A 24,824-nucleotide genomic window follows, 5' to 3' on the forward strand; every position below is an offset into this window, starting at 1 on the left:
TCAGCGACGCCTCCGAAGTAGCCTGCGGTTCGGTGGCCTACTTGCGGGCCCGAGAGGAGGGAGGAGAAATACATACTGCCTTCATCCTGGCTCGCTCAAGAATAGCCCCCCGCAAGCAACAATCTATCCCGCGTCTAGAGCTCTGCGCAGCCCTAGCAGGAGCGCAACTCGCCACGTTAATCCAACGTGAACTCACCATCCCGGTGCAAAGAACAATCCTGTGGTCAGACTCCATGACCGTACTCACATGGATCCAGTCCGATTCGTGTAGATACAAGGTCTTCGTGGGAGTCAGAATCACAGAGATACAAGATTTAACAGAAGCAGCATGCTGGAGGTACGTGGACACAAAACAGAACCCAGCCGACGTCATCACACGGGGAATGTCCCTGGATGACCTCACCCGTCACAATCTCTATAGTGACGGTCCCGAGTTCCTCAAGCTCCCGGAAGAAGAGTGGCCTACACCCACCCCACGGGAGGCGAGTGAAGAGGAGGCAGAGAAGAAGAAATCTATGTTCTGTGGGTTGACACACACACTAGTCCCCACAGATCCCAACATAGACGACTGCCCCACCCTTGAGAGTGCGCAGTTAAAGACATTCCTGTGGCACCACCCAGAGGTTCCGTCCACTACTGACATTACTGCAGCTAACTACGAAGAAGCAGAACTCCTTCTGCTACAGCGAGCCCAAAGAGACTCGTTCCCCGACGAGCTAGACTGTCTGCAGGGATCAAAGCCAGTCCCATCAGACAGCAGACTGCTCCACTTGGCCCCTGAGAGCGACGCCCATAATCTCATCAGAGTGGGTGGTCGTCTGAGGAGAGCCCCAGACTTAACGGATGACGTCAAGTACCCGATAGTCTTAAACAGCCGACACAAGGTCACAGAGCTCATCATAAAGAAATACGACGAGGACGTGCACCACGCCGGGGCAGAGAGAGTCTTCGCGGAGATCAGACGTCGCTATTGGATACTGCAAGGAAGAGAAGCAGTATGACGCTTCCAGCGGACCTGTCTAGACTGTCGCAAGTGGCGAGCACAGCCCAGTATACCCCGGATGGCTGACCTACCCCCCTGTCGCCTCCGACTCGGCGACAAGCCCTTTCACTCCACCGGTATGGACTGTTTCGGCCCGCTGTATGTAAAGAAAGGAAGAGGGACGGAGAAGCGGTGGGGTATTGTATTCAAATGCATGACCACCCAAGCGATACACATAGAACTCCTTCCAACCATGAGTACGGACTCATTCCTTATGGCCTTCCGGAGATTCACATCGCGGAAAGGAAAACCGTCTATATTATTGTCTGATCACGGGACAAACTTCAAAGGCGGAGAAAGAGAGCTGAGAGAGAGCTTCCAAGCTATGGGCCCAGAACTTAAGACCCACCTCGCTCCCTCTCAGATTGATTTCCAGTTTAACCCCCCGAATGCACCTCACTTCGGTGGAACTTGGGAACGAGAAGTACGTTCAATAAAGACAGCCCTGTACGCCGTGCTTGGGGCCCAGACCGTGGCGGAAGAAGTCCTCACGACGGTCCTCACGGAGATCGAGGGAGTATTGAACTCAAAGCCCCTCGGTTACGTCTCAAGTGATGTAGCAGATGTCGACCCAGTCACCCCAACACTCTCTTGATGGGGCGGCTGGACCCCGCGCTCCCACAGACAGTGTACAGACCTGAAGAAGCGAACGGCAGAAGAATGTGGAGGTACAGTCAAGTATTGGCTGACAAGTTTTGGAACAGTTTCCTCCTCCACTATCTACTGTCTCTACAGACCCGCCAGAAATGGGTGAAAGAAAGAGACAATTTGACGGAAGGCACAGTCGTCATGATTATCGACCAGTCACTACCCCAAGCTATGTGGCCGGCCGGCCGCGTAAGCAAAGTGATCACTGGTGCCGACGGAAAGGTCAGAGCGGCAGAAGTGCTCGTCCAAGGGCGGACATACACCCGACCCGTGGCGAGGCTGATAGAGTTGCCAAGGCTCCCCGACTCTCTTGATGACGACCATGACCCCCTGACTTTGTGAACTGCCCTACCCTCACAACGGACATTGAGTAGTGGACAGTGCGGTTAATCTGTCTCTGCTTATCTAATTAGGTGCGGACTAATTAGGAGGCGGCTGTTACAAAGGGTCAGATTAAACCGAATATATATATTTATTACTTGAGATATATTGTATAGTATTTGTATATCGCCTGATATCCCTTGTATATTCTTTGTACATATACACAGAATATCCCTTTACCTAGTACAGGCCAGACCATAATATTCGTTCTCCTATTGGACAGCGATCCCCTAGGCGCCACGGCCATACCCCCAATGTCTAGTTCAAAGTCACCGCTAAGACATGCCTGGACATGCCCGGTTCTGCGCAAGAATACGAGACAGAAATAAGGCTGGTACTAGATTGTTCACCTTACGTATAAATACGTCGCAGGTGGATACAGCAGTTAGTTACCCCAATAAGTTGAAGCCTCACACCACGATACAACGTGCTGTGAAGTGGGCCCGTTTTGCCCCGAAATAGAGCCTTGAGACCGCGTGCGAATTGATAGCTGAAGTGTCAGAGTTTGACGCTGTATCGTCGAGTTCGACCTATTCTATTATTAAGTAATAGTCTATTATGTATAGTGTATCGTGCGGCTACCGTTCTACAGTGACCAGCATTACCAACGTTTCATCGTACCGAGCTAGTGTGCTTATCCAGGCTGGGCGGCTTAACCTGGTGCCGTCATCCGAGGAGCCCTAGACGAGAACCGTGTGGATATGTACACTGGATAACCTACCCGACGACTACAGAGCCCTTTTCGGCTGGATTATATTTGCTTTGGTCCTGTAGCTGTTGGAGCGGAGAATTGTCTACACCCACTGTTGTGTGGGATTTACCCTGTGAGGAGCACCGTCGAGCCCGCCTCTAGTACTCTGGGGCTGGCTAGCTTTCCTCCATGCGGCACTGCATACCGGAGAATAGCTGTTGTTCGTCTACGGATCAAGGGATTATTGCACTGTCTCCTGTACCTGGAGTCTCCTTATTCCTCGTTGACCCAGACTTTCTGCGACCGACAAATCCTCTCCCCTGCTGGCTTACAACCGGAGGGACCCCTTTAGTATCTCCAGCTGATCTACTAGTGTACCATATATAATTCTTATGATACAGGTGGTATTAATTATCTCCTGCGTAGGCCTGCCGCGATAAGCAATAAATCGATTAATTGCCGCGATAATTAAAATGAATGCAATGATTTTGACGGGCGCGATTAATTGCTATTTGCGCGTTTGTTTTAATGAGGCGGAACCAGTGCCCCTTGTCAGTCACTGTCCGTGTTGGGAGGCGGGCCGCTGACGTTACTAGAGTACAGCACGGGAGCTCCGTGGGGCAACGCCACATAGCTTAACTACATTTCTCAATAGTGTTGCTCCTTTTAACCAAGTAGCATTATTTGTAGTGTAACGTTAGAATAACACAGAATAACGTTAATACAATTACATGCATCATTGTTTACAATGAACGGGTGGGGCTAGTCAAAGGACTGGAGACGGGGACAAGTTAAACATGAATTAATTTATTATAACGGGTCGTTTTCGAGTCGTGCTGCAGTGCCTACGCACCACAGCTATTCTATTATAATACTGCTTTGACGCTTCCTCCTCATCGTTGATTGCCTGTAGTAGCTGCATCTAACGTTAGTAGCTAACGTTAAAACTAAAAAACACAACCGGACGAGACAAGTTGTCGGCTAGGATAATCACAACAATACTTCCGGTCCGGTCGGTGGGCTTCAAAATAAAAGTCTTAAACACCGGAAAAGACGGAGCGGTGGGCTTCAAAATAAAAGTTTTGGGAAATAAATTTCTCAAAAAAATTCTCTAACCGGTCGCAATAATATCGCTTATCGCGATATTTTCGGGGGCAATTAATCGCCCAGCAAAATGTGTTATCGTGGCAGGCCTACTCCTGCGTAATATGCTCATGGACTTACGCTCTTGACCTATTCATGCACATTCTTCACCTTACAAGCGCAACTCTCAATCTTGATAAGTAATGTAAGATAATCTTTGTGCTGCTAATAAATATTCTTCTAAACAGTATTTCTTGTGAAGCCGTGTTATTGTGGGTGTGTTCATCTCATATACCTGTGTACTGTATGGCCAGTAGTAATGTACATAACTCAGTAGTGGTTTAATGATACCATACTTATTTAATACAGTCAGGGAATTGTACCCCTCAGTTACAAGTACTATATACCTGTATGTCATGTATGTCCCTATGCCATAAATGTCATGATGTCATGTATGTTGTGTATGTCATAAATGTCACTATGAATTGAAAATGGGGGACCCTGATGTAAACAAGACAAACGTCTTTCTCTGGTCTGCATCCCCTTAACACTTGTGTGTATTGAGCCATACTGTATTGTACCAATTCTGCAATCTGTTAAATAAAGTTTTCATTAATTGGGCGGCTGATTGGCGCAGTGGGCAAGGCGCTCGCCTCTAACGCAGGAGACGCTGGGTTCGAGCCCAGCTCTCTGCGTTGCTACCGGCTGGCCGGTCGTTCATACTAACACAATTGGCAAGTGTTAGAGGGTGGGAAAGCCGGTGGGTGGGGATTTGACGTTGTGGACAGCAACTCCTACAGGTCGGTTTGGTGACGCCGGTGCGGCGGAAGCAGGAAGTAACGGGGGCAGCGTGAGCCTCCCATGCGTTACTCCTCATCACTGAGAGTTCGAGCTGCTGCGGTGAAAAGATGAGACAGGCTGCCTCCTTGTTTTTTTTTTTTTTTTTATTTATCTTTTTACCCCTCCTTTTTCCTCCGATTTTCTCCCATCCCAATGTTAGTCGTTATGCCAATTCCCAATCCCCTTCCTGGTCGCTGCGCACTTACCCCCCACAGTCGGTCTGGGAGAGTGGAGGCTATCACGTGCTTCCTCCGACACACGTCTAGCCAATCAACCGCTTCTTTTCACCTGGCAGCGCGGACTCTCACTGAGAGGGTGTAACGTGTGGAAGGATCACACTACTCCCCTTAGATCCTATCCGCGCTGAGCAGGCGCCCCGACCGAACTGTAGGAGTCGCTGTTTACAACGACCTGGACCCACCCCGCCAGCTTTCCCACCCTCTAATACTGCCAATTGTATTAGTGTGAACGGCCAGCCAAGCTGGTGACAACGCCGGGAGCTGGATTCGAACAGGCAGGCTGCCTCCTTGTGTACCGGAGGGGACACGTGATGCAAGGCTTCTGTCCTCACTACAACCGACCTGTGGGAGGCATAGTCTAACAACGTTCAAGACAGGGGAGGGAAGAATTGGATAATACGAAATTGGGATGGGAGAAAAATAGAAAATGGGGGAGAAAAAGTGGATAAAAAAAAAAGTTTTCATTAATTCATTCATACTCTTACAGGATCTTATGTCTGTAACACTCAAGCTCAATATAAATTTGATGAACAATGCCACTGACCCTTAGCTTCCAGAGATGTTGTTCATAATCTATAAATCACTTTGGATAAAAGAGTCAGCTAAATGACAAAATTGTAAATTGTTATGTTGTCATTGTACCATGTGTGTCTGTTGTACTGTGTTCTGTATGTGAGGTCCTGTTGTCATTAGGGATGCTCGATATTGGCTTTTTTACCGATACCGATATACCGATATTGTCCAACTCTTAATTTCCGATACCGATATCAACCGATATCACATTTTAATGCCGATATCGGCCGATAATATCGGTAGGCCGATAATATCGGACATAATTTCTATAGAAATGTAAAAAAAAAAATCTTTTTTTGAAAACCGATACCGATATTTTTTGACATCACATTTTAATGCCGATATCGGCCGATAATATCGGACATCCCTAGTTGTCATTGTACCATACTGTATGTGTATGTTGTACTGTATGTTTGTTGTAATCGCTGATTATGAATATAATGTATGATGGCAGATATAACCTGACTTATCTCAAGATCACAGAAGGTATTCAAATACAACAAACACTGATGTATATGATCTAAAAAAAATAAAGGTAGTAATTAATTGGGCCCAGGAGCAGGTGTGGCTGTGCACCTGTTGTCAGAGCAATCAGACGAGCTCAGATTGAGGCCATGTCCCCACGTATCTGGATCTTTTGCCAAACAGATATTCTCAGGCTCCGTTTAAAAAGAAATCCTCGTCCACACAACAGTGTTAAAAAAAAAAACCCTGATCCAGACGCAAACACATAAACGCATATAAATTGCTCCAACAAGCATGCGGGCCAGTAGGTGACATTCATAGATGATAAATAGATAGATATAGCGGAGGATTATGCAGTCCAGAGGAAACAACCAATCTAGATGTCACGATTCAATGCTTTACTTCTGCGCACTGGGCGACGGAGAGATACAATGTCAATGTTGAGATCACAATCTCCTAGCCCCTTTCGTGACTGTGATGCACCGAGTGAATCCACAGTCACTTGCTCCTCAATAGGATACCAACCTAGATTTACCATGAAGGACTGGTTCTAACCGAACCGTTCGTTATACAAGTATCACAGAGACGTTTCAAAGATACTCACAGTTGCACGAGGGTTTCGGACAGACATACGGGATGGTTTGAAATCTCTGCGTTGCTAATAAACATTTTAAATATTCTTTATAAACTGCTCAAAACGGCATTATTTCCGGCGTTGGGTGCATGATGCGCATGCGCTATGATCACACCAGGCAGCCAACGCCGGAAATAATGCCGTTTTGAGCAGTTTATAAAAGATATTTAAAATGTTTATTAGCAACGCCGAGCTTTCAAACCATCCCGTATCTCTGTTCGAAACCCTCGTGCAACTGTGAGTACATTTGACATTTCTTTGTGATACTTGTATAACGAACGGCTCGGTTAGAACCAGTCCTTCAGGGTAAATCTAGGTTGGTTTCCTATTGAGGAGCAAGTGACTGTGGATTCACTCGGTGCATCACATTCACGAAAGGGGCTAACAAGTAACAATCTCCGGATTCTGAAACTAAATATGGCGAGTCCTTATCACAAACTATATATATACTAATTACAACAAGACATTCATTAATTGCATTGTACATGTGGTGCCGCCGTCGCATATATAAGTAAGGATAGTTTGAATGACATTTCAGCACCAAGTCCACCGAAGTTATTATTACTTCAAAGCGCTAGGTGTAATAAGGATGTTTTAGGTGGTGGTAGTTTCTCTGTTAGGACATTATAGCTGAAATATATAGCCTAGCTAGCCTATAGTCAGTCTGATATATATTAGAGAAATAGTAAAGTAATATTCGCCAAACAATCTGACGGGCCAGATATCATTACGGCCACAGTCTGAGCATGCGTAGTGAGCTGTGGCGTCATCGTTTATCTAATATGCGTTTACAGTGGCTGCACGGATCCACTGAACGGATATTTTGGAAAATCTTCACTTTAAAATGCGTTTAAAAAAATCTCCGTTTATGTCTCTGAAAACAACATTACGTGTGGATGAAAGGCCCAATCGTGGAATAAAATGTGCGTTTGGCAAAAGATCCAGATACGTGGGGACATGGCCTCGATCACACATTCCCAGTGTGTGAGGATGGTGATTTAATGTGTGCTATGGGTGATTTAACTTGTGCTATGGGTGATTTAACTTGTGCTATGGGTGATTTAACTAACTTGTGCTATGGGTGATTTAACTTGTGCTATGGGTGATGTATCCTGTGCTCATTGATTACTCTGATGCACTTAACTAGACCCACAATCTAGTGTTCTTAAATCAGGCCACCCCCACACCACAACCGGTAACTGTTTTAACAGATTCTTCTTTATTTTCATCTGTGTTTTGCAGCCTCAATGATTCCTCCAGTGTAAATAAAGGTTTGAAATGGAATTAAATTAAATGAAAAACAAACCATACATTAGCAGCATGCCACTTGGGTATAAGTTTAAGTTTTAAAATAAAATTTACCCAGGGACAGTGCACATTAATCAACATCTTCAGTTGACATGTAAATGTGCCAGAATTAGCTAATTAGATAGTTTTCATCTGTCTAACATGCATGTCTTTATGGTGTGGGAGGAAACCAGAGTACCCAGAGGAAACCCATACGAACACGGGGAGAACATGTAAACTCCACACACCCCTGCTGGGGTTCGAACCCAGGACCGTCTTGCTGTGAGGCAGAAGTGCTAACCACTGTACCACCATGCTGCCCAATACTGTATAAACAATACTGGCACATGGCTAATTTATTTGTTAAAGGGGTATTGATTTGGGGACAATGAGATGACTGGAGTCAGCCTTGTTGTCAAACATGCTGCCAGATCATGTATTCAGACAGTCAACCATAGACATGGTTATTGACAGAAAGGCCTGCTAGCATAAAGTTAGTGGAGGAAGCAAGAGAGATAGAGAAGGATTGATAGAGACAGAGAGAGATAGAGATGGAGGAAGAGAGAGAGAGAGCGAGGGACAGTGAACTATAGGTTAGAGAGAGAGAGAGAGCGAGGGAGAGGGAACTATAGGTCAGAGAGAGAGAGATGGAGAAAGAGAGATGTAAAGATGGGGCGAGGGAACTATAGGTTAGAGAGAGAGAGAGAGAGAGAGAGAGAGAGAGAGAGAGAGAGAGAGAGAGAGAGAGAGAGAGAGAGAGAGAAGAGAGAGAGAGAGAGAGAGAGAGATGTAGTGGCTTCTCCTGCCCCCCGGGGCATACGGCCCTGAGCTATTGTCTTGTATCTCATCCTGTATCCATACACTTGCAGTAGTTCTATCCATTACTCAATTTTACAATTTTCTTATATACTATGATTCTACTGTCACCATGTATGCATATGCTCACTACATGCATTTATTGCTCCATCTCCGCCCACTACAAACATGGGAACTCTCTAACCCCCCCCCCCCCCCCCCCCATCTCTCTGAGTGGTTGTCTTGTAGTGTTGACCACGGTGGTGGATGTCTCGGGGTCTTGGCCAAGATTGCAGTGACTGTTCTACGTGCACCACCCAGGTCATGGATCAGCTTCTTACCGTCTTCTGTCCATGGTCTGTCAACGTGGTTCAGACGTGGAGTTAATTTCTGGGTTAAGTACTTCTATTCTAACGCCTGTCCCGTCTCCCTGTCTCCCTGTGAGTGGCTGTCTCGGAGTGATGACCGGAGTGTTGGACGTCCCGTGATGATGTCCGGGAGGATGCGACCCTCTCTGCGCCGCCCCTTTGCCTCAAATAGATCCACTATCAGCTCTATCTTTAATCTTTCAAAATGTTGTTGCTATCGCATGCACTTATCTGTGTTTCACTACACACATGAGTGCATGCTTACCAACTGTTTGCCTCTTTTATTGCAACACTACTAACACCGACATCTAAGAAGGGAGATCCCCCCCTTGAATGGCCCTTCTAAGGTCTCTCTCCTCCACATTGCCTGTGGTGCATTTTTTCCTATTGCTAGGTTTTAGTGAGTTTTTCCTTACCTTCGCGTGGGATATGTCTGGGAGTGTTGCATTTATTTTGCATTTATTTAGAAAAAATTTGACTTTATGGTGTTTTTGTTTTGTTCTTGACTTATTGTGATGTTTCTTCTTGACTTGTTTAAAGAAGACGTGTCCGGCCCATGGGGACATTAACGTGTGTTGTCGGGCCTTACAAATACATTTGATTTTGATTTATGTAAAGAGAGAGAGAGAGAGAGAGAGAGAGAGAGAGAGAGAGAGAGAAAGAGAGAGAGAGAGAGAGAGAGAGAGAGAGAGAGAGAGATGTAAAGTTGGAGAGAGAGAGAGAGAGAGAGAGAGGAGAGAGAGAGAGAGAGAGAGAGAGAGAGAGAGAGAGAGAGAGAGAGAGATGTAAAGTTGGAGAGAGAGAGAGAGGGAGAGAGAGAGGAGGGAGAGAGATGTAAAGTTGGAGAGAGAGAGAGAGGGAGAGAGGGAGGGAGAGAGATGTAAATATGGAGAGAGAGGGAGGGAGGGAGGGAGGGAGAGAGAGAGAGATAGAGAGAGAGAGAGAGAGAGAGAGAGAGAGAGAGAGAGAGAGAGAGAGAGAGAGAGGAGAGAGAGAGAGAGAGAGAGAGAGAGAGAGAGAAAGAGAGAGAGAGAGATGTAAAGATGGAGAGAGGAAAAGATGGAGAGAGAGAGATGTAAAGATGGAGAGAGAAAGAGAGAGAGAGATGTAAAGATAGAGAGAGGGAGCTATAGGTTAGATCTACATGCTGATCAGGCAGTGTGACCAGGGTTAGGGTCAGGGTGCGTTGGGGACGGCAGGCCCAGGGGACAGAGGGCCTCTGTTAAGGGACACAGAGGACCACTTTGTCCTGAGGGGAGGGGCCATAGCTGAGAGCGGGAGCTTCCTTCCACTCTGTGGGGGGTGTTGTGTGTGTGTGTGTATCTATGTATGTGTGTGTGTCTCTATGTATATGTGTGTGTGTGTGTGTCTCTCTCTATGTGTGTCTGTGTGTGTGTGTGTGTGTGTGTGTGTGTGTGTGTGTGTGTGTGTGTGTGTGTGTGTGTGTGTGTGTGTGTGTGTGTGTGTGTGTGTGTGTGTGTGTGTGTGTCTGTGTGTGTATGTGTGTGTATTTACATACACAAGTACTTTGTGAGTTGTATTCTCCTGTTATCTGTCACTCTTGGTTGTGTGTAATATTATGGTATATATATTATATATTTGGACCCCTAAAAATAAAATAAACATGTTTAAAATGAATAATAATTACTCATTTTAAGTATGTTTGTGTTTCAAATGCACAATAACGTTAATATATCAAATATAAATCATTGTTTTGTGCGTGATTCACATGACGTCACTCTCTCTCCTGATACAGTACCTCCAAAGCTGGGCGCATAGACTTAACGTGCACACTGTGCGCATCACTGTATCGTCACAGCCAATGTAAATAGTTCAAGCAAATACATTTAGCCCAGTGGAGATTTCTCTATGACAACACGTGAAACACAAATTCACTCATAATTCATAATTATTATTAATTTACATATACCTATATATATATATATATATATATATATATATATTCTTTTTAATTATTATTACAATTTTTCTTTTTATTATAAATGTTTTCCTCTGTAAAAAAAATTCCAGTGAATTTCTTTTCTTCAAAAATGGCCAAAATTGACAGCTCTGAGCAGGCCTGCACTGCAGTAATGCCTGCAGTAATTATTCGTGCAGAATAACTGCACAGGTTGACCCAGGGTTAAATACATAATAAATAATAGCCAATCAAAATAGGCTATTAATGTCATCTAAGCACGGTCTGTGCATTTAAACTCTTGCCATTGAATGGAGGATTGAATGATTGACAGCCCTTGACATCCAATACACGGAGGTTGAATGATTGGCAGCCTTGCAAATCCAATCAGAGTATGGCTCCTACGACTGCAGCTCTGTAGCTACACGGCTGTTTCTCCCCTCGCGGGATTGATTGATTGAACATTTTATTAACAGAGCACTGAGAGCAGCCACGTTAGAAACCTCTATATTAGTGTATCTAACATTTAGCACTTTAATAGCGGGACATTTACTGAGGACCAGCACAACACACATATGGATATTATGATTTAACAAGTCTATCTGTCCAGGAGGATGACAACATTATTGCAGGTACTGTAAGCATAAGCAGGCAGCCTAGCAGTTTCTAGCTTGGATGCTAATAACTACTAACGTTATCACGCTAGCTTGGAGGTAATGTATCACGTTGGCTGCTGGCTGCTAATGCAGCCTGCGGATAATATTTGCATGTGCACGGTGTTAGTGATGAATGTTTGCCGCTAGCTTGTGGCTAGGCTAACGCACTTCGCTGAAGGTGCACAGCTGAGCTAGTGTCTTTGTGGCTTTCCCGGTTTGTCACGGTGAGATTCATGTGGGGAACTTTGGTGTGTGTGTGCAGCTCTGATGAATGAGAACTGCTGTACTAACTCGTACACCTTACTGTAAATTGTACCTAAAATTGTACCTCATCCCATTTCTGCTTTGCACTAGATAGTACTGTACATTAGTACACTGCATAGTATTGTGTATTGTATATTATATGGTAACTCAGAACATTGTACATATGTCTATACCGAACACTGTGACCTCATTTTCTTCTTCTAAATTCATGCTATATTATGTTATTATGTTATTTGATACTATCTTGTCTAGCACAGTCTCTGGAGCGTAACAGTAAGAAGCATTTTGTATGAAAGTATTCTGTACTTCTGTATGACAACTATTAAAGAACTTGAACTTGAACTTGTCTTGTGCCATTGTGTGGGTTTGTGTCTGAAACGACCGGTGGCTTGTGTGTGTTGCGTGAGATGCAGAAGTAAACATTGCCAGGCATTCTGGTCATTGTAGTTCTCCCTCGCTTTCACCCACAGTTAAAGGAGACATGACATGCTGGTTTGATGAAATGTATAGTGTAAATGAAATGAATAGTGTATGTATATTCAATAGTAGTATTGATAGTATATTAATATGTATATTGATATTGATATTAATATTAATTAATTGATTGATTGGTGTTGGTATTAATATTAATATATGGTGTATATTAATATTATGTTTTCATCTGTGTCCACTGACCACTGACACACAGTGGGGGATGTTTTAAAAATATAATTTAACACTTTAAGTGCCGAAAACGTGTTTAGGCGTCCTTCCCCGCCATGCTCAAGTTGCCGAGGACGCCGTAACTCGTCTTTAATATCAATATTTCAAAAATCTGTGATCGGAATCATATTTTCCATCCGCAGCCTTCACACACAGTTCTGAGCTCCTCTCAAACCTCTAGCGGTTCAAGAGCGCTATCTGGTGGCCGATCGGCGCAATCGCCAAAGAGGAAGTTACTAGGACGATGTGCTATTCACCCATATTACTTCCGGGCACTCTCTATAGGTCCCGGGACTCGATCTCGACACAATACATAGCGATCCGTTGCCAATAACTCGATAAACAACATGATTTGGACGTATATACTATTATACAACCTGGAAATAGATCGCGTATTTCTACATCCCATAATAGGAATATTTCAGTTCCACGCTCATCGTCCAACGGCGCGAGGAAGATACGGTAAGATTCAGCGTTATTTTTGAACGTGTTCGATATAAACTGCTCTGATGATCATATCACCCACACTAGATGAATGATATAACGCTGCCCACGGAATTATAAACGATCCCCCGCCCATCCGGTCATCATCAGATAATACGTAGAAACTTCTAGAAGTACGTCCAATTGAAATTTTTGATCTCGCACAGATTCCTACCAAACTGTATTTCATCATCAATATAATGCATTTGGGGCTATAAATCACGTTCTGGAGAAAGCTGCAGAAAGAGATGAAAACGTACTTATACTTTAGACCATATTTTACTATGAATATGTGAATGAAAAAGTTTAACGTTGCTACACAATGAACAATACATATAGGACCTTGAATGGGCCCTAATAATGGCAATTTAGCAATAGAATTTAAAAAGTTATAGCCCTGCAAAGAAGGGGAACTTTTCCATAGACAAATAGAGCTGGCAAGGGATGGTATATCATGAATTTAGCCTTAGGCAATCAAAGTGTTAATATATAATATAATATAATAATTTGTGCTTCACCTAAAAATTTGGTCACCAGCCTCCACTGATTTAGCCTATCAGGGTCTTCAAATATGATGTCTCGGGCGCGTTTTCTAGCGCTCGAAGCAAGCTCTGTACTGTACTCGTCACATCGTCAGTCATCAGACAGAAAACAATGCTTGGAGGAGGAGCCAGTAGTATTTTCATTTCAGATCATGAGTTAGCTTAGCTAGGCTCGTGGTTCGGTAATAAGAAGTGTATTCTCAGGAGTTGGAGAGATCATCACGAGATACTGTACATTCAGACAAGTGTTGGATATAACAAAAGGATTTATATGGACACTTTTTATCATGGACAGTTCAAGCCCGGACCACAAAAGCTTCTCGAAGGGTTAACGTGGCGGCTCGAGGCTCGTTCCAACCTGATGCAACAAAACAACAAGTGAGTCTAACAATATGTACTGTTCTGTAGTTACTGAAACTGATTGAATATGGCAAGATTCAAGAGGTTTATTTGTCACATATATACACAAGGCGTGCAGTGAAATGCGATATCTCTCTCTCTCTCTCTCTCTCTCTCTCTCTCTCTCTCTCTCTCTCTCTCTCTCTCTCTCTCTCTCTCTCTCTCTCTCTCTCTCTCTCTCTCTCTCTCTCTCTCTCTCTCTCTCTCTCTCTCTCTCTCTCTCTCTCTCTCTCTCTCTCTCTCTCTCTCTCTCTCTCTCACGCAGTACGCACGTTGATTCATGATCATTACATTATGATCGACTGGAATAAAAAAATTGCTTTACAATTTACATACTGTAGCTGTCCCTTCGTTCATTAATGTTTAACCTAAATGTAGAACAACTCACCAAAAGTGACTATTGCACAATTTATTTGACAAAAAAATCTAGGAGGATCTACGTTGGACCGGCCGCCACTGAGTACTGTACAGTATATTCAGATTCAAATTCTTTATTGCCTATATTTATTGTAACATATAACTGATAGGGCATACAGACCCTCATCTGTACCTTTGTTTACACTGTTTATTTTTCTTATATTGCTATATTCAGATTATATTGTTTACAGTTTATTTGTCTCATATTTTATATTCAGAGTTAATTATATGGTTTAGACTCTAATTATATGGTTTAGACTCTACCGTACTATAGACTGTTTATTTTTCTCATATTTTATATTCAGAGTTAATTATATTGTTTACACTGTTTATTTCTCTCATATTGTTATAAGCAGATCAAATTTGATTGCCTATATTTATGTATTTCTACTATTACCCTGCCCATACCTGTACCTCCCCTCCCACATGCTGCTATGACGCCCGAATTTTCCCAAAGAGATCAATAAAGGAATATCTTATCTTAACAAAACATTATCTTCGGTTGCTGTTTCAAGTAGCAGCAGTTTGCTTTGGAATGCTTGAGAGGTGAAGAAAAGTGGACCATCGCTATCGTTTACAGAACATACTGTCGCAATCAGAGGTCATTATAAAAGAACAACAGAAAGCATGATCTTATCTTATAATATTTGCAATAAATGAATAATAATATGTACAGTATAGCTATATAGTAACCTATTAAACTGTGAAGAGCCTGAGGTGTGTCCAGCAGTAGCACCCCCCCCCCGCTCTATCCCCACTCAACTCCAACCCACATCAGATCAAAACAAAAAGTGCAATACCAAGAGGGGCACTTTGGCCTAGAGGTCCTGTTTGGTGGCATTACAGATTCTACCATCAACACGGACGGGATTGGTATCCATTGCGAGAGAGAAGAAAACAGCGAAAACAGACTAAGATGAGGAAGAAATGTATTCAGCTTGTACATTAGAGAACCGAAACATAATTATTTGGGTGGAGATACGCGTTAAAGGAACACACCAACATTTTGGGAAATTAGCTTACCGTCTTCTCCAGAGAGAGACAAGAAGATAGATACCAGTTTCCTCTCTGTGCGTTCAGTAGATAGAAAGCTATCTGGCTGCACGTTAGCCTAGCTTACCACAATGAATGGAAGCGGACATGACCGGTTAGCCGAGGCATTGTCCAACTAACACCTCTCCCGAAGGCTAACCGGTCATGTCCGATTCCATTCATTGTGCTAAGCTAGGCTAACATGCAGCCAGATCGCTTTCTGCTGAACACACAGAGAGGAAACTGGTATCTATCTTCTTGTCTCTCTCTCTGAAGAAGACGATAAGCTAATTTCCCAAAATGTTGGTGTGTTCCTTTAAGTATTATCCAAATACTGAGCTCTGTGTCTTGTGTAACTGCCGTGAACAACAACACCCATTAAAGGGGAACGTCACCCATTCACATTATGTTCTTCCTGTGCCCCAGGACAGTTCAGTCAGTATGTTCTTCCTGTGCCCCAGGACAGTTCAGTCAGTATGTTCTTCCTGTGTCCCAGGACAGTTCAGTCAGTATGTTCTTCCTGTGTCCCAGGACAGTTCAGTCAGTATGTTCTTCCTGTGCTCCAGGACAGTTCAGTCAGTATGTTCTTCCTGTGCTCCAGGACAGTTCAGTCAGTATGTTCTTCCTGTGCTCCAGGACAGTTCAGTCAGTATGTTCTTCTTATACTCCAGGACAGTTCAGTCAGTATGTTCTTCTTATACTCCAGGACAGTTCAGTCAGTATGTTCTTCTTATACTCCAGGACAGTTCAGTCAGTATGTTCTTCCTGTGCCCCAGGACAGTTCAGTCAGTATGTTCTTCCTGTGCCCCAGGACAGTTCAGTCAGTATGTTCTTCTTATACTCCAGGACAGTTCAGTCAGTATGTTCTTCTTATACTCCAGGACAGTTCAGTCAGTATGTTCTTCTTATACTCCAGGACAGTTCAGTCAGTATGTTCTTCCTGTGCCCCAGGACAGTTCAGTCAGTATGTTATCTCTGTGCCCCAGGACAGTTCAGTCAGTATGTTCTTCCTGTGCCCCAGGACAGTTCAGTCAGTATGTTCTTCCTGTGCCCGAGGACAGTTCAGTCAGTATGTTATCTCTGTGCCCGAGGACAGTTCAGTCAGTATGTTATCTCTGTGCCCCAGGACAGTTCAGTCAGTATGTTCTTCCTGTGCCCCAGGACAGTTCAGTCAGTATGTTCTTCTTATACTCCAGGGCCCTCATTTATCAACAATTCTTAGAAAGTATTCTATCTTTGTTCTTAAGCACATAATTTAGAATGTGTGTACGCACAAAAAAAACGGGATTTATCACGCGTGCGTACACAGGTCATACGCACACCTGTCTTGATAAATATCACTTTGATCCTACGCTGCAGCTCGTGCACGGTTTTACGTATTTGCATATAGCACCGCCCGTAATTAACCATATACGGTAATGGAACACCCCCATGAAATGTGGAAAAGTGGACTAAGCCGAGGGAAGCGTGTTATGGAGAAATACGCAGGCTGACAGACATGTACACGTACGGTGATGTCGGATATGATATCTATTAACTTAAAGACCATATTAACTAATAAAGACTGTGCTGGAATATGACTGCCTTTTTCCGTTTTGTTCGATTAATACCCAGGGATTAAAGTTCTCCTCAATTTTATTCCAAATCGCGACGGATTTTCCGTCAATTTTCTACCTGCTGCATATGATTTGTAGATGCATACAATCTATTTTGAATAATACGAGAGCATATACAAGAACAATGAATCTCACTGCCATGTATGGTATAGCCTGCCTATATGTGATCAATACAAACTTGCACTTGAATTCCATCATGTCTGTGTGGGAGCTCACAAGGCTGTTGTCACAATGTAAATAAGAACGTGCACTGAAAAGTTACAGTATGTAGTTGGTTGATTATTTGTATGACAGTCAGTAAACCCTTGCAAAAAGTATCCTTTCTATTCACATAACTGCATTTGTGATGGAGCTTTGACAGCTACATGGGTGGTACAGTAACAGCTATTGCTCGATCCATCTACAATATCACGATGGACCGTGCCATGTATAGCCTATCTATGTGATCAATAAAAACGCGAACTTGAATCCCTTCATCATATTCATATGTTGTGTCTGTCCACTATGTTTATTACTTTGTTATCCCCCCCCCCCCTATCTATGTAAAGTGACATTGGGTCTCTTGAAAGGCGCTATATAAAATGAAGCTATTATTATTATTATTATTATTATTATTATTATTATTGTTATTATTATTATCACGTCTGTGCGCGGAGCTCACAAAAAAAAAAATACTGTCTTTTACTTTTAGTCTCAGTGAAGTTTCAACAGAGGTATCTATTCTAACCAACAAATTGAAGTAGAAAGCATTTCGTTGTGGCCAATCTTATTTGGAAACATGACACAAAATAATAGTATGTCGCTTTTTATTTGAAACAATATTTAATCGCGTTTGGTGGTGGGTGTTCTGCGTCTGCCCCCCCGTGCCAAACAAGCAGGCCAACCTCTTGTTCGCGCGTGAGCCCGTTATAATTACACTACTGTCGCTATTTTACAATGAACTATAATGAATTACGGGTCATATGTTGAACACGCCAGTGTTGGAAGTAATGCATGGAAGCTTATTTCCGCGTTGCAGACATGCAGGCTTCATATTCTACCACCGGGCGTCAGCTACGCATGCTCCGAGCTGTGCGTAGATATACGCACAAAGTCAAGCACAAGTTCAATTTGATAAGTCCCACACTTTGCTTAGAAATGATCGTACGTAGGGGTTACGCACATATCTGTGCGTACGCAACGTTGATAAATGAGGGCCCATGACAGTTCAGTCAGTATGTTCTTCCTGTGCCCCAGGACAGTTCAGTCAGGGGCCTTTCTCACTCACCCATTCGGTTCGAATCAGCGCCCCCGGGGACGGGGGGGGAGTGTTCTCACTCAGACGGACACACCCCTTTTGGGATCAAACCGGCGCTGATTCGTTTTACCCCCCGCTGAACCTGGGACGGTTGGAATAGGTGGTTTCGGATGCGGGCCAGTGGGAGCGGGGGGCGTGACACACACAACGTCATTACTGTAATGCTTTTCATGCTTGCTTGAATTTTGGGCAGATAAAACCACACAGCAACAACTGGACAATACCCACAAAAACGATATTTATGGGCAATTTGAGAGTTCAGACCGCAACCAAACAAGCATGTGGAGCCTCACAGCTCAGTGGATGAAAACATGAAGCCACGTTACAAACAGCACTTCCCTGGCTCGCATTAGGCCTGGCAATTTTGTTTGCCATGCTATGTCTATACATTGGTTTCTTGTTCAATGCATTTATTTCTATTAGACCAGTGGTGCCCAACCAGTCGGCCGTGGTCGACCAGTAGATCAATGACATGGAATATAATTGCCACGAGCGATGGGATAATGTGCTGAACAGGCTAAGCTAACTAGCGTTAGCCGTTAGCTTAGCGTTTGCCACAATGCTATACTGTTATACTGGCATATTCAATTCACGTTAGCATGTAAGCTAACAAAATCAGCGCAGACGAGACTAAACTCAGCTTTTGGTGTTCAATTGTGTTGATGTTAGTTTTGTTTCATCAACAAATGAGAGGCAGAACACACAGTGAATGTATCCGTTTTGTTTATTGCACGTTCTTTGCTGAAAAATAAGTGCTACAGGCTATACTAGACTAGGCTAAGCTAACTAGCGTTAGCCGTTAGCTTAGCATTAGCCCTGGGAAACGCTCAAAAGCGAACTCTACAACACCATCCATTCGTGATAAAATGGGGTGGGTTATATTGACAAGGCTTGACAACAGAGGTTCAAATATAACTTCATATTTATTGGTTATTTGTTTCTTTTATATCAGCATCCAGTCTGCTGGATCCAGTCCAGCTGCTGGACAGGCTAAGCTAACTAGCGTTAGCCGTTAGCTTAGCGTTAGCCATTGCTGTATACTATACTTTCTTGTTCGAATGCATTTATTTCTATTAGACCAGTGGTGCCCAACCAGTCGGCCGTGGTCGACCAGTAGATCAATGACATTCAATATAATCGATGCGAGCAATGTTACTAGTAAAAGGCTAAGCTAACTAGCGTTAGCCGTTAGCTTAGCGTTATCGTTAACCCTGCAAAACGCTCAAAAGCGGACTCTACAACAGAGTTCCATTCGTGAGTAAAGGGGGGTGGGTTATATTGACAAGGCTTGACAACAGAGGTTCAAATATAACTTCATATTTATTGGTTATTTGTTTCTTTTATATCAACATCCAGTCTCCAGTCTCCGTGTTAACACACTTCCTGTTTACATTTACGAGCGTGACATCATCGCCAACGGCAAGCGTAAACGCTCAAAACGCAAACCGTAAACAGAACCCGGAGCGAACCAAGACTGAAGTGTGTACACAAACTAGAGGGGGGAGAGGGAGGGGGGAAGTTCGCATCCGATCCGGAATGAGGACGGTACGGAATGGAACGGAATCGAATGGGTGAGTGAGAAAGGCCCCTCAGTATGTTCTTCCTGTGCCCCAGGACAGTTCAGTCAGTATGTTCTTCCTGTGCCCCAGGACAGTTCAGTCAGTATGTTATCTCTGTGCCCCAGGACAGTTCAGTCAGTATGTTCTTCCTGTGCCCCAGGACAGTTCAGTCAGTATGTTATCTCTGTGCCCCAGGACAGTTCAGTCAGTATGTTATCTCTGTGCCCCAGGACAGTTCAGTCAGTATGTTATCTCTGTGCCCCAGGACAGTTCAGTCAGCATTTTGTGAACATGCACCGCTCTCTCTTATAGCTAGAGACAGAACCCTCCGATCGGTGATGTCACTGGGATGTCAAATTAGGTGAATTTAAGATCACCTGGGGGTAACACCTGGTGAAGTCAGAGCCCCACTCATAGACTAGGAGATCGACTAGTAGAGACTAGGATATAAACTAGGAGATCGACTAGTAGAGACTAGGATATAGACTAGGAGAGAGACTAGTAGAGACTAGGAGAGAGACTAGTAGAGACTAGGAGATAAGACTAGGAGATCGACTAGTAGAGACTAGGAAATAGACTAGGAGAGAGACTAGTAGAGAGACTAATAGAGAGACTAGGAGACTAGTAGAGACTAGGAGATAGACTAGTAGAGACTAGGAGATCGACTAGTTGAGAGACTAGGAGATCGACTAGTTGAGAGACTAGGAGAGAGACTAGGATAGACTAGTAGAGACTAGGAGATCGACTAGTAGAGAGACTAGGAGATAGACTAGGAGAGACTAGTAGAGAGACTAGTAGAGAGACTAGTAGAGAGACTAGGAGATCGACTAGTAGAGAGACTAGGAGATAGACTAGGAGAGAGACTAGTAGAGCGACTAGTAGAGAGACTAGGAGAGAGACTAGGAGATAGAATAGTAGAGACTAGTAGAGCGACTAGTAGAGAGACTAGGAGAGAGACTAGGAGATAGAATAGTAGAGACTAGTAGAGACACTAGGAGATCGACTAGTAGAGAGACTAGGAGATAGACTAGGAGAGAGACTAGTAGAGCGACTAGTAGAGAGACTAGTAGAGAGACTAGGAGAGAGAATAGTAGAGACTAGTAGAGAGACTAGGAGAGAGAATAGTAGAGACTAGTAGAGAGACTAGGAGATAGACTAGTAGAGACTAGGAGAGAGAATAGTAGAGACTAGTAGAGCGACTAGTAGAGAGACTAGGAGAGAGACTAGGAGATAGAATAGTAGAGACTAGTAGAGAGACTAGGAGATAGACTAGTAGAGACTAGGAGATCGACTAGTAGAGAGACTAGGAGATAGACTAGGAGAGAGACTAGCAGAGCGACTAGTAGAGAGACTAGGAGAGAGACTAGTAGAGACTAGGAGATCGACTAGTAGAGAGACTAGGAGAGACTAGTAGAGAGACTAGGAAGTCTCTATATAAGAGGTCTCTAAAGCCGCTTTTCCACTGCATGGTACAGGCTCGACTCGACTCTACTCGCTTTTGGTACCTGTACTGGTACATCGTTAGTTTTTCCACTGCAGGCAGTGTAGCTGGTTGTCATAGTGAGGGCGCCATGACGTCATCTTCAACGCGACACACACAGACAATAGAGGATTTCGAAGCTAGCTATGAAGCTATGATACCAGTGCCTTATTAGCTAATGTACGCTAGCCGCAATGCTAACGGTTATAATGCAAAATCCCAGTCACATTAGCACATAAGCTAAACAAATGTGCAATCTTTTTGTGAGACTAAACTCTTTGTTCTTGGTGGTAAATTGTGTTGCTGTTGGTTTTGTTTCATCAATAAATGACGCAGAATACACTGTGGAGGTATCTTTTTTTTGTTTATTGCACTTTGTTCTCGCCGCAAACAAATAATGCTAATGTTTAGTAGTCGCGAGGTTATTTAAAGATGGCGGGTTTGAGTTTTTGTGCAGGACGCCCCCCATTTAGCGTAATGATGACATAGTGATAATTCTCTCTTCTGACCAATCAGTGTTTCAGGTCACTTTTTAGTCCCTGTTCTACCCGTTTGGAACCTCGACAGGTTTTTAGCAGGTCTTAAAAGAAGTACCCGGTACCACCTACCATCCGCACATTTCTGCAATGGAAAACCGAAAAGTCAGAGTAGAGTAGAGTCGAGTTGAGTAGGTACCATGCAGTGGAAAAACGCCATTATACTACTACATACTATGGAGCAGCCCAGGCTGGTTCAGAGGGGGTTCCCTCTCTCTCTGATGCTTCAGGAGAGAGTGGTGTGTGTTGTTCACAGAGCACTGGAGCACAGGAAGAACATTATGAATTATTAAAATGTGTGGCGTTCCCCTTTAAGCAGGTTCAGCGTTAAAGACCACGGAGCTTCAAATACTTTAGCTTTATGTGTAAAACCGAAACAGAATGAAGGTTTTCTCACTGCGCTGCACAAGGTATTTATCATGGAGATGTGAAACGTGTGTTCTATTAAATAATCTGTATTGACTGTGTACTGTTATATGCAATGATAATCTTTTTTTTTTTTTTATATTATATTGGTATGGATGTATTGTAACTCTAAGGTTACATGATACGATCTGGTATGTATGTATAATTAGGTGTTATAGTGTGTGTGTGTGTGTGTGTGTGTGTCTCTGTGTCTCCGTGTGTGTGTGTGTGTGTGTGTGTGTGTGTGTGTGTGTGTGTGTGTTCTCACCAGGATGTGCAGGGCTCTAGCAGGTAATCTGGCAGCCAGGCAGATTCCCACTGGAGTGTACAAATCTTCCTCCAGACTACACACTGAGTTCCCACGCCTCTTCCTCCTGCGTGCGCGCGCGCACACACACACACACACACACACACACACACACACACACACACACACACACACACACACACACACACACACACACACACACACACACACACACACACACACACACACACACACACACACACACACACACACACACACACACACACACACACACACACACACACACACACACACACACACACACACACACACACACACACACACACACACACACATCATTAAAAAGGCTGGCTCAGTGATTGGCCTCCCTCCTGATTAGTTGGAGATCATCATAGCCAAGCGAACCAGAACTAAACTGAACACCATTTTATCCTTTGAAGGCCACCCACTGTTCAGTATTTTTGATGCTCTGCGAAGCTCATTCAGTGATAGGTTGTTGATGCCTCAATGCTCTACTGAGCGATTGAGAAGGTCCTTTGTTCCTGCTGCGGTTAAATTTTTTTACGAACACCGTTAGCACTGTGTTGAGAGGCTCTCCTCTTCTTACTGTGTTGTGTATCTTGTATTGTATCATCATGTAACTGTTTCTTTCATGTTTGTATATTTGTATTCGCTCTGGTGGCAAACCATGTTTCCCCTCAGGGATTAAGAAATAAACCATACCGTTTGAAGTTTATGATAGCTCACGATGCTTGTCTGACTATCATTACACCTGGGTAAAACAGAGTCCATTCTCTTCGGATCAAATAACAAACTCAGCAAGACCGACGGCTTCTCAGTTACAGTGGGTGACAATATTGTCACAAGGAAAGACAAAATTACCTACCTGGGTTCTATCCTAGAGGCTAATCTCTCCTGTGACAAAATGGCATCCAATGTAATAAAAAAAGTCAACCAACGAACTAGATTCTTGTACCGGATCTCCTCTCTGATAAACAAGAATACCATGAAGACTCTGGCAGGAGCACTCATACAAGGGTACTACGACTATGCTTGCACCTCATGGTACCAAAGTACCTCAAAGGCGCTAAAAACAAGATTACAAACATCACAAAACAAACTGGTCAGACTACTACTTGACCTTACTCCTAGAACCCACCTCACCCCTGCCCACTTTGACAACCTAGGATGGCTTAGAGTAGACGACAGAGTACAGCAACTTGCAATGGGCCTGATCTAAGATACACTACACGACTAAGATACCCATGGATTGTACATGTCAAAATACTTCCCAAAGGTCAGTGAATACCACAACCACAACACCAGAGGGAGCTCCACAAATCATGTTAAACCCAGATTCGGCTCAAACAAGGGACTAAACACGTTTAGCAATTATGCCACATCAATGTGGAACGCCCTACCCAAAGCTGTAAAGGAATGTGAATCACTACCCACTTTCAAAACCACTCTCAAAGAACACCTACGGGAGACTGCAATTCGAAACTGGCCCCTGTAAACGTCCTAACCCAACCCCCTCCAATGTAAAGTAAATGACCTAACCCAAGAATACACGAGACCCTCTTCTTAGAACCAAGTATGGTTTCGTCGATATTCCAATGTACAGTTTTGCTTGTACAGTTGTACAGTTCCCCCCCCCCAGCCCACCCACCCAACCACCTCCAATGTACAGTCCCCCCCCCACACCCCACCTACCCAACCTCCTCCAATATACAGTTTCTATGTCAAATGTATATACTCTCTTTTTTTAGACTCTTTTTGTATTTGCAAATCTGGTATGTCATAAATGTATAGATGTAGCAGTACTGTCTACCTGTATGTCGTGTATGTCATATGTTATGATGAATTGAAAATGGGGGACCCTGATGTAAACAAGACGAAAGTCTTTCTCTGGTCTGCATCCCCTTAACTGTACTGTACCCATTCTGCAATCTTTTAATAAAGTTTTCAATCAAAAACGTATGGGTCATTTCAATGGTCACCAGGAGGTTTCAAATACTTGGGAGTACACTTTACACCGCAATTAAATGATTTATTCGAGAAAAAAAACTACACTCCTCTTACAAATGAGATTAACACAGATTTAGGTAGATGGGACAAACTACCCTTATCCCTTCTAGGAAGGATAAACGTCATTAGGATGAATATCCTTCCGAGATTGAACTTTCTCTTTCAAACTGTACCCT

General features: G+C 43.7%; 1 protein-coding gene across 2 annotated transcripts in view; it reads right to left on the bottom strand.

Moving 5' to 3' along the window:
* Nucleotides 1–24,824, bottom strand: part of atg16l2 (ATG16 autophagy related 16-like 2) — a 171,744-nt gene that overhangs the window by 91,349 nt on the left and 55,571 nt on the right. For both annotated transcript variants that reach the window (XM_084314865.1, XM_084314866.1), the window contains one exon: nucleotides 22,621–22,726. In XM_084314865.1, the coding sequence (XP_084170991.1) occupies nucleotides 22,621–22,726 (106 nt within the window). The remainder of the gene's footprint in view (nucleotides 1–22,620; nucleotides 22,727–24,824) is intronic.

The sequence above is a fragment of the Notolepis coatsorum genome, assembly GCF_963971535.1.
Source record: "Notolepis coatsorum genome assembly, chromosome: 1".
NCBI lineage: Eukaryota > Metazoa > Chordata > Actinopteri > Aulopiformes > Paralepididae > Notolepis > Notolepis coatsorum.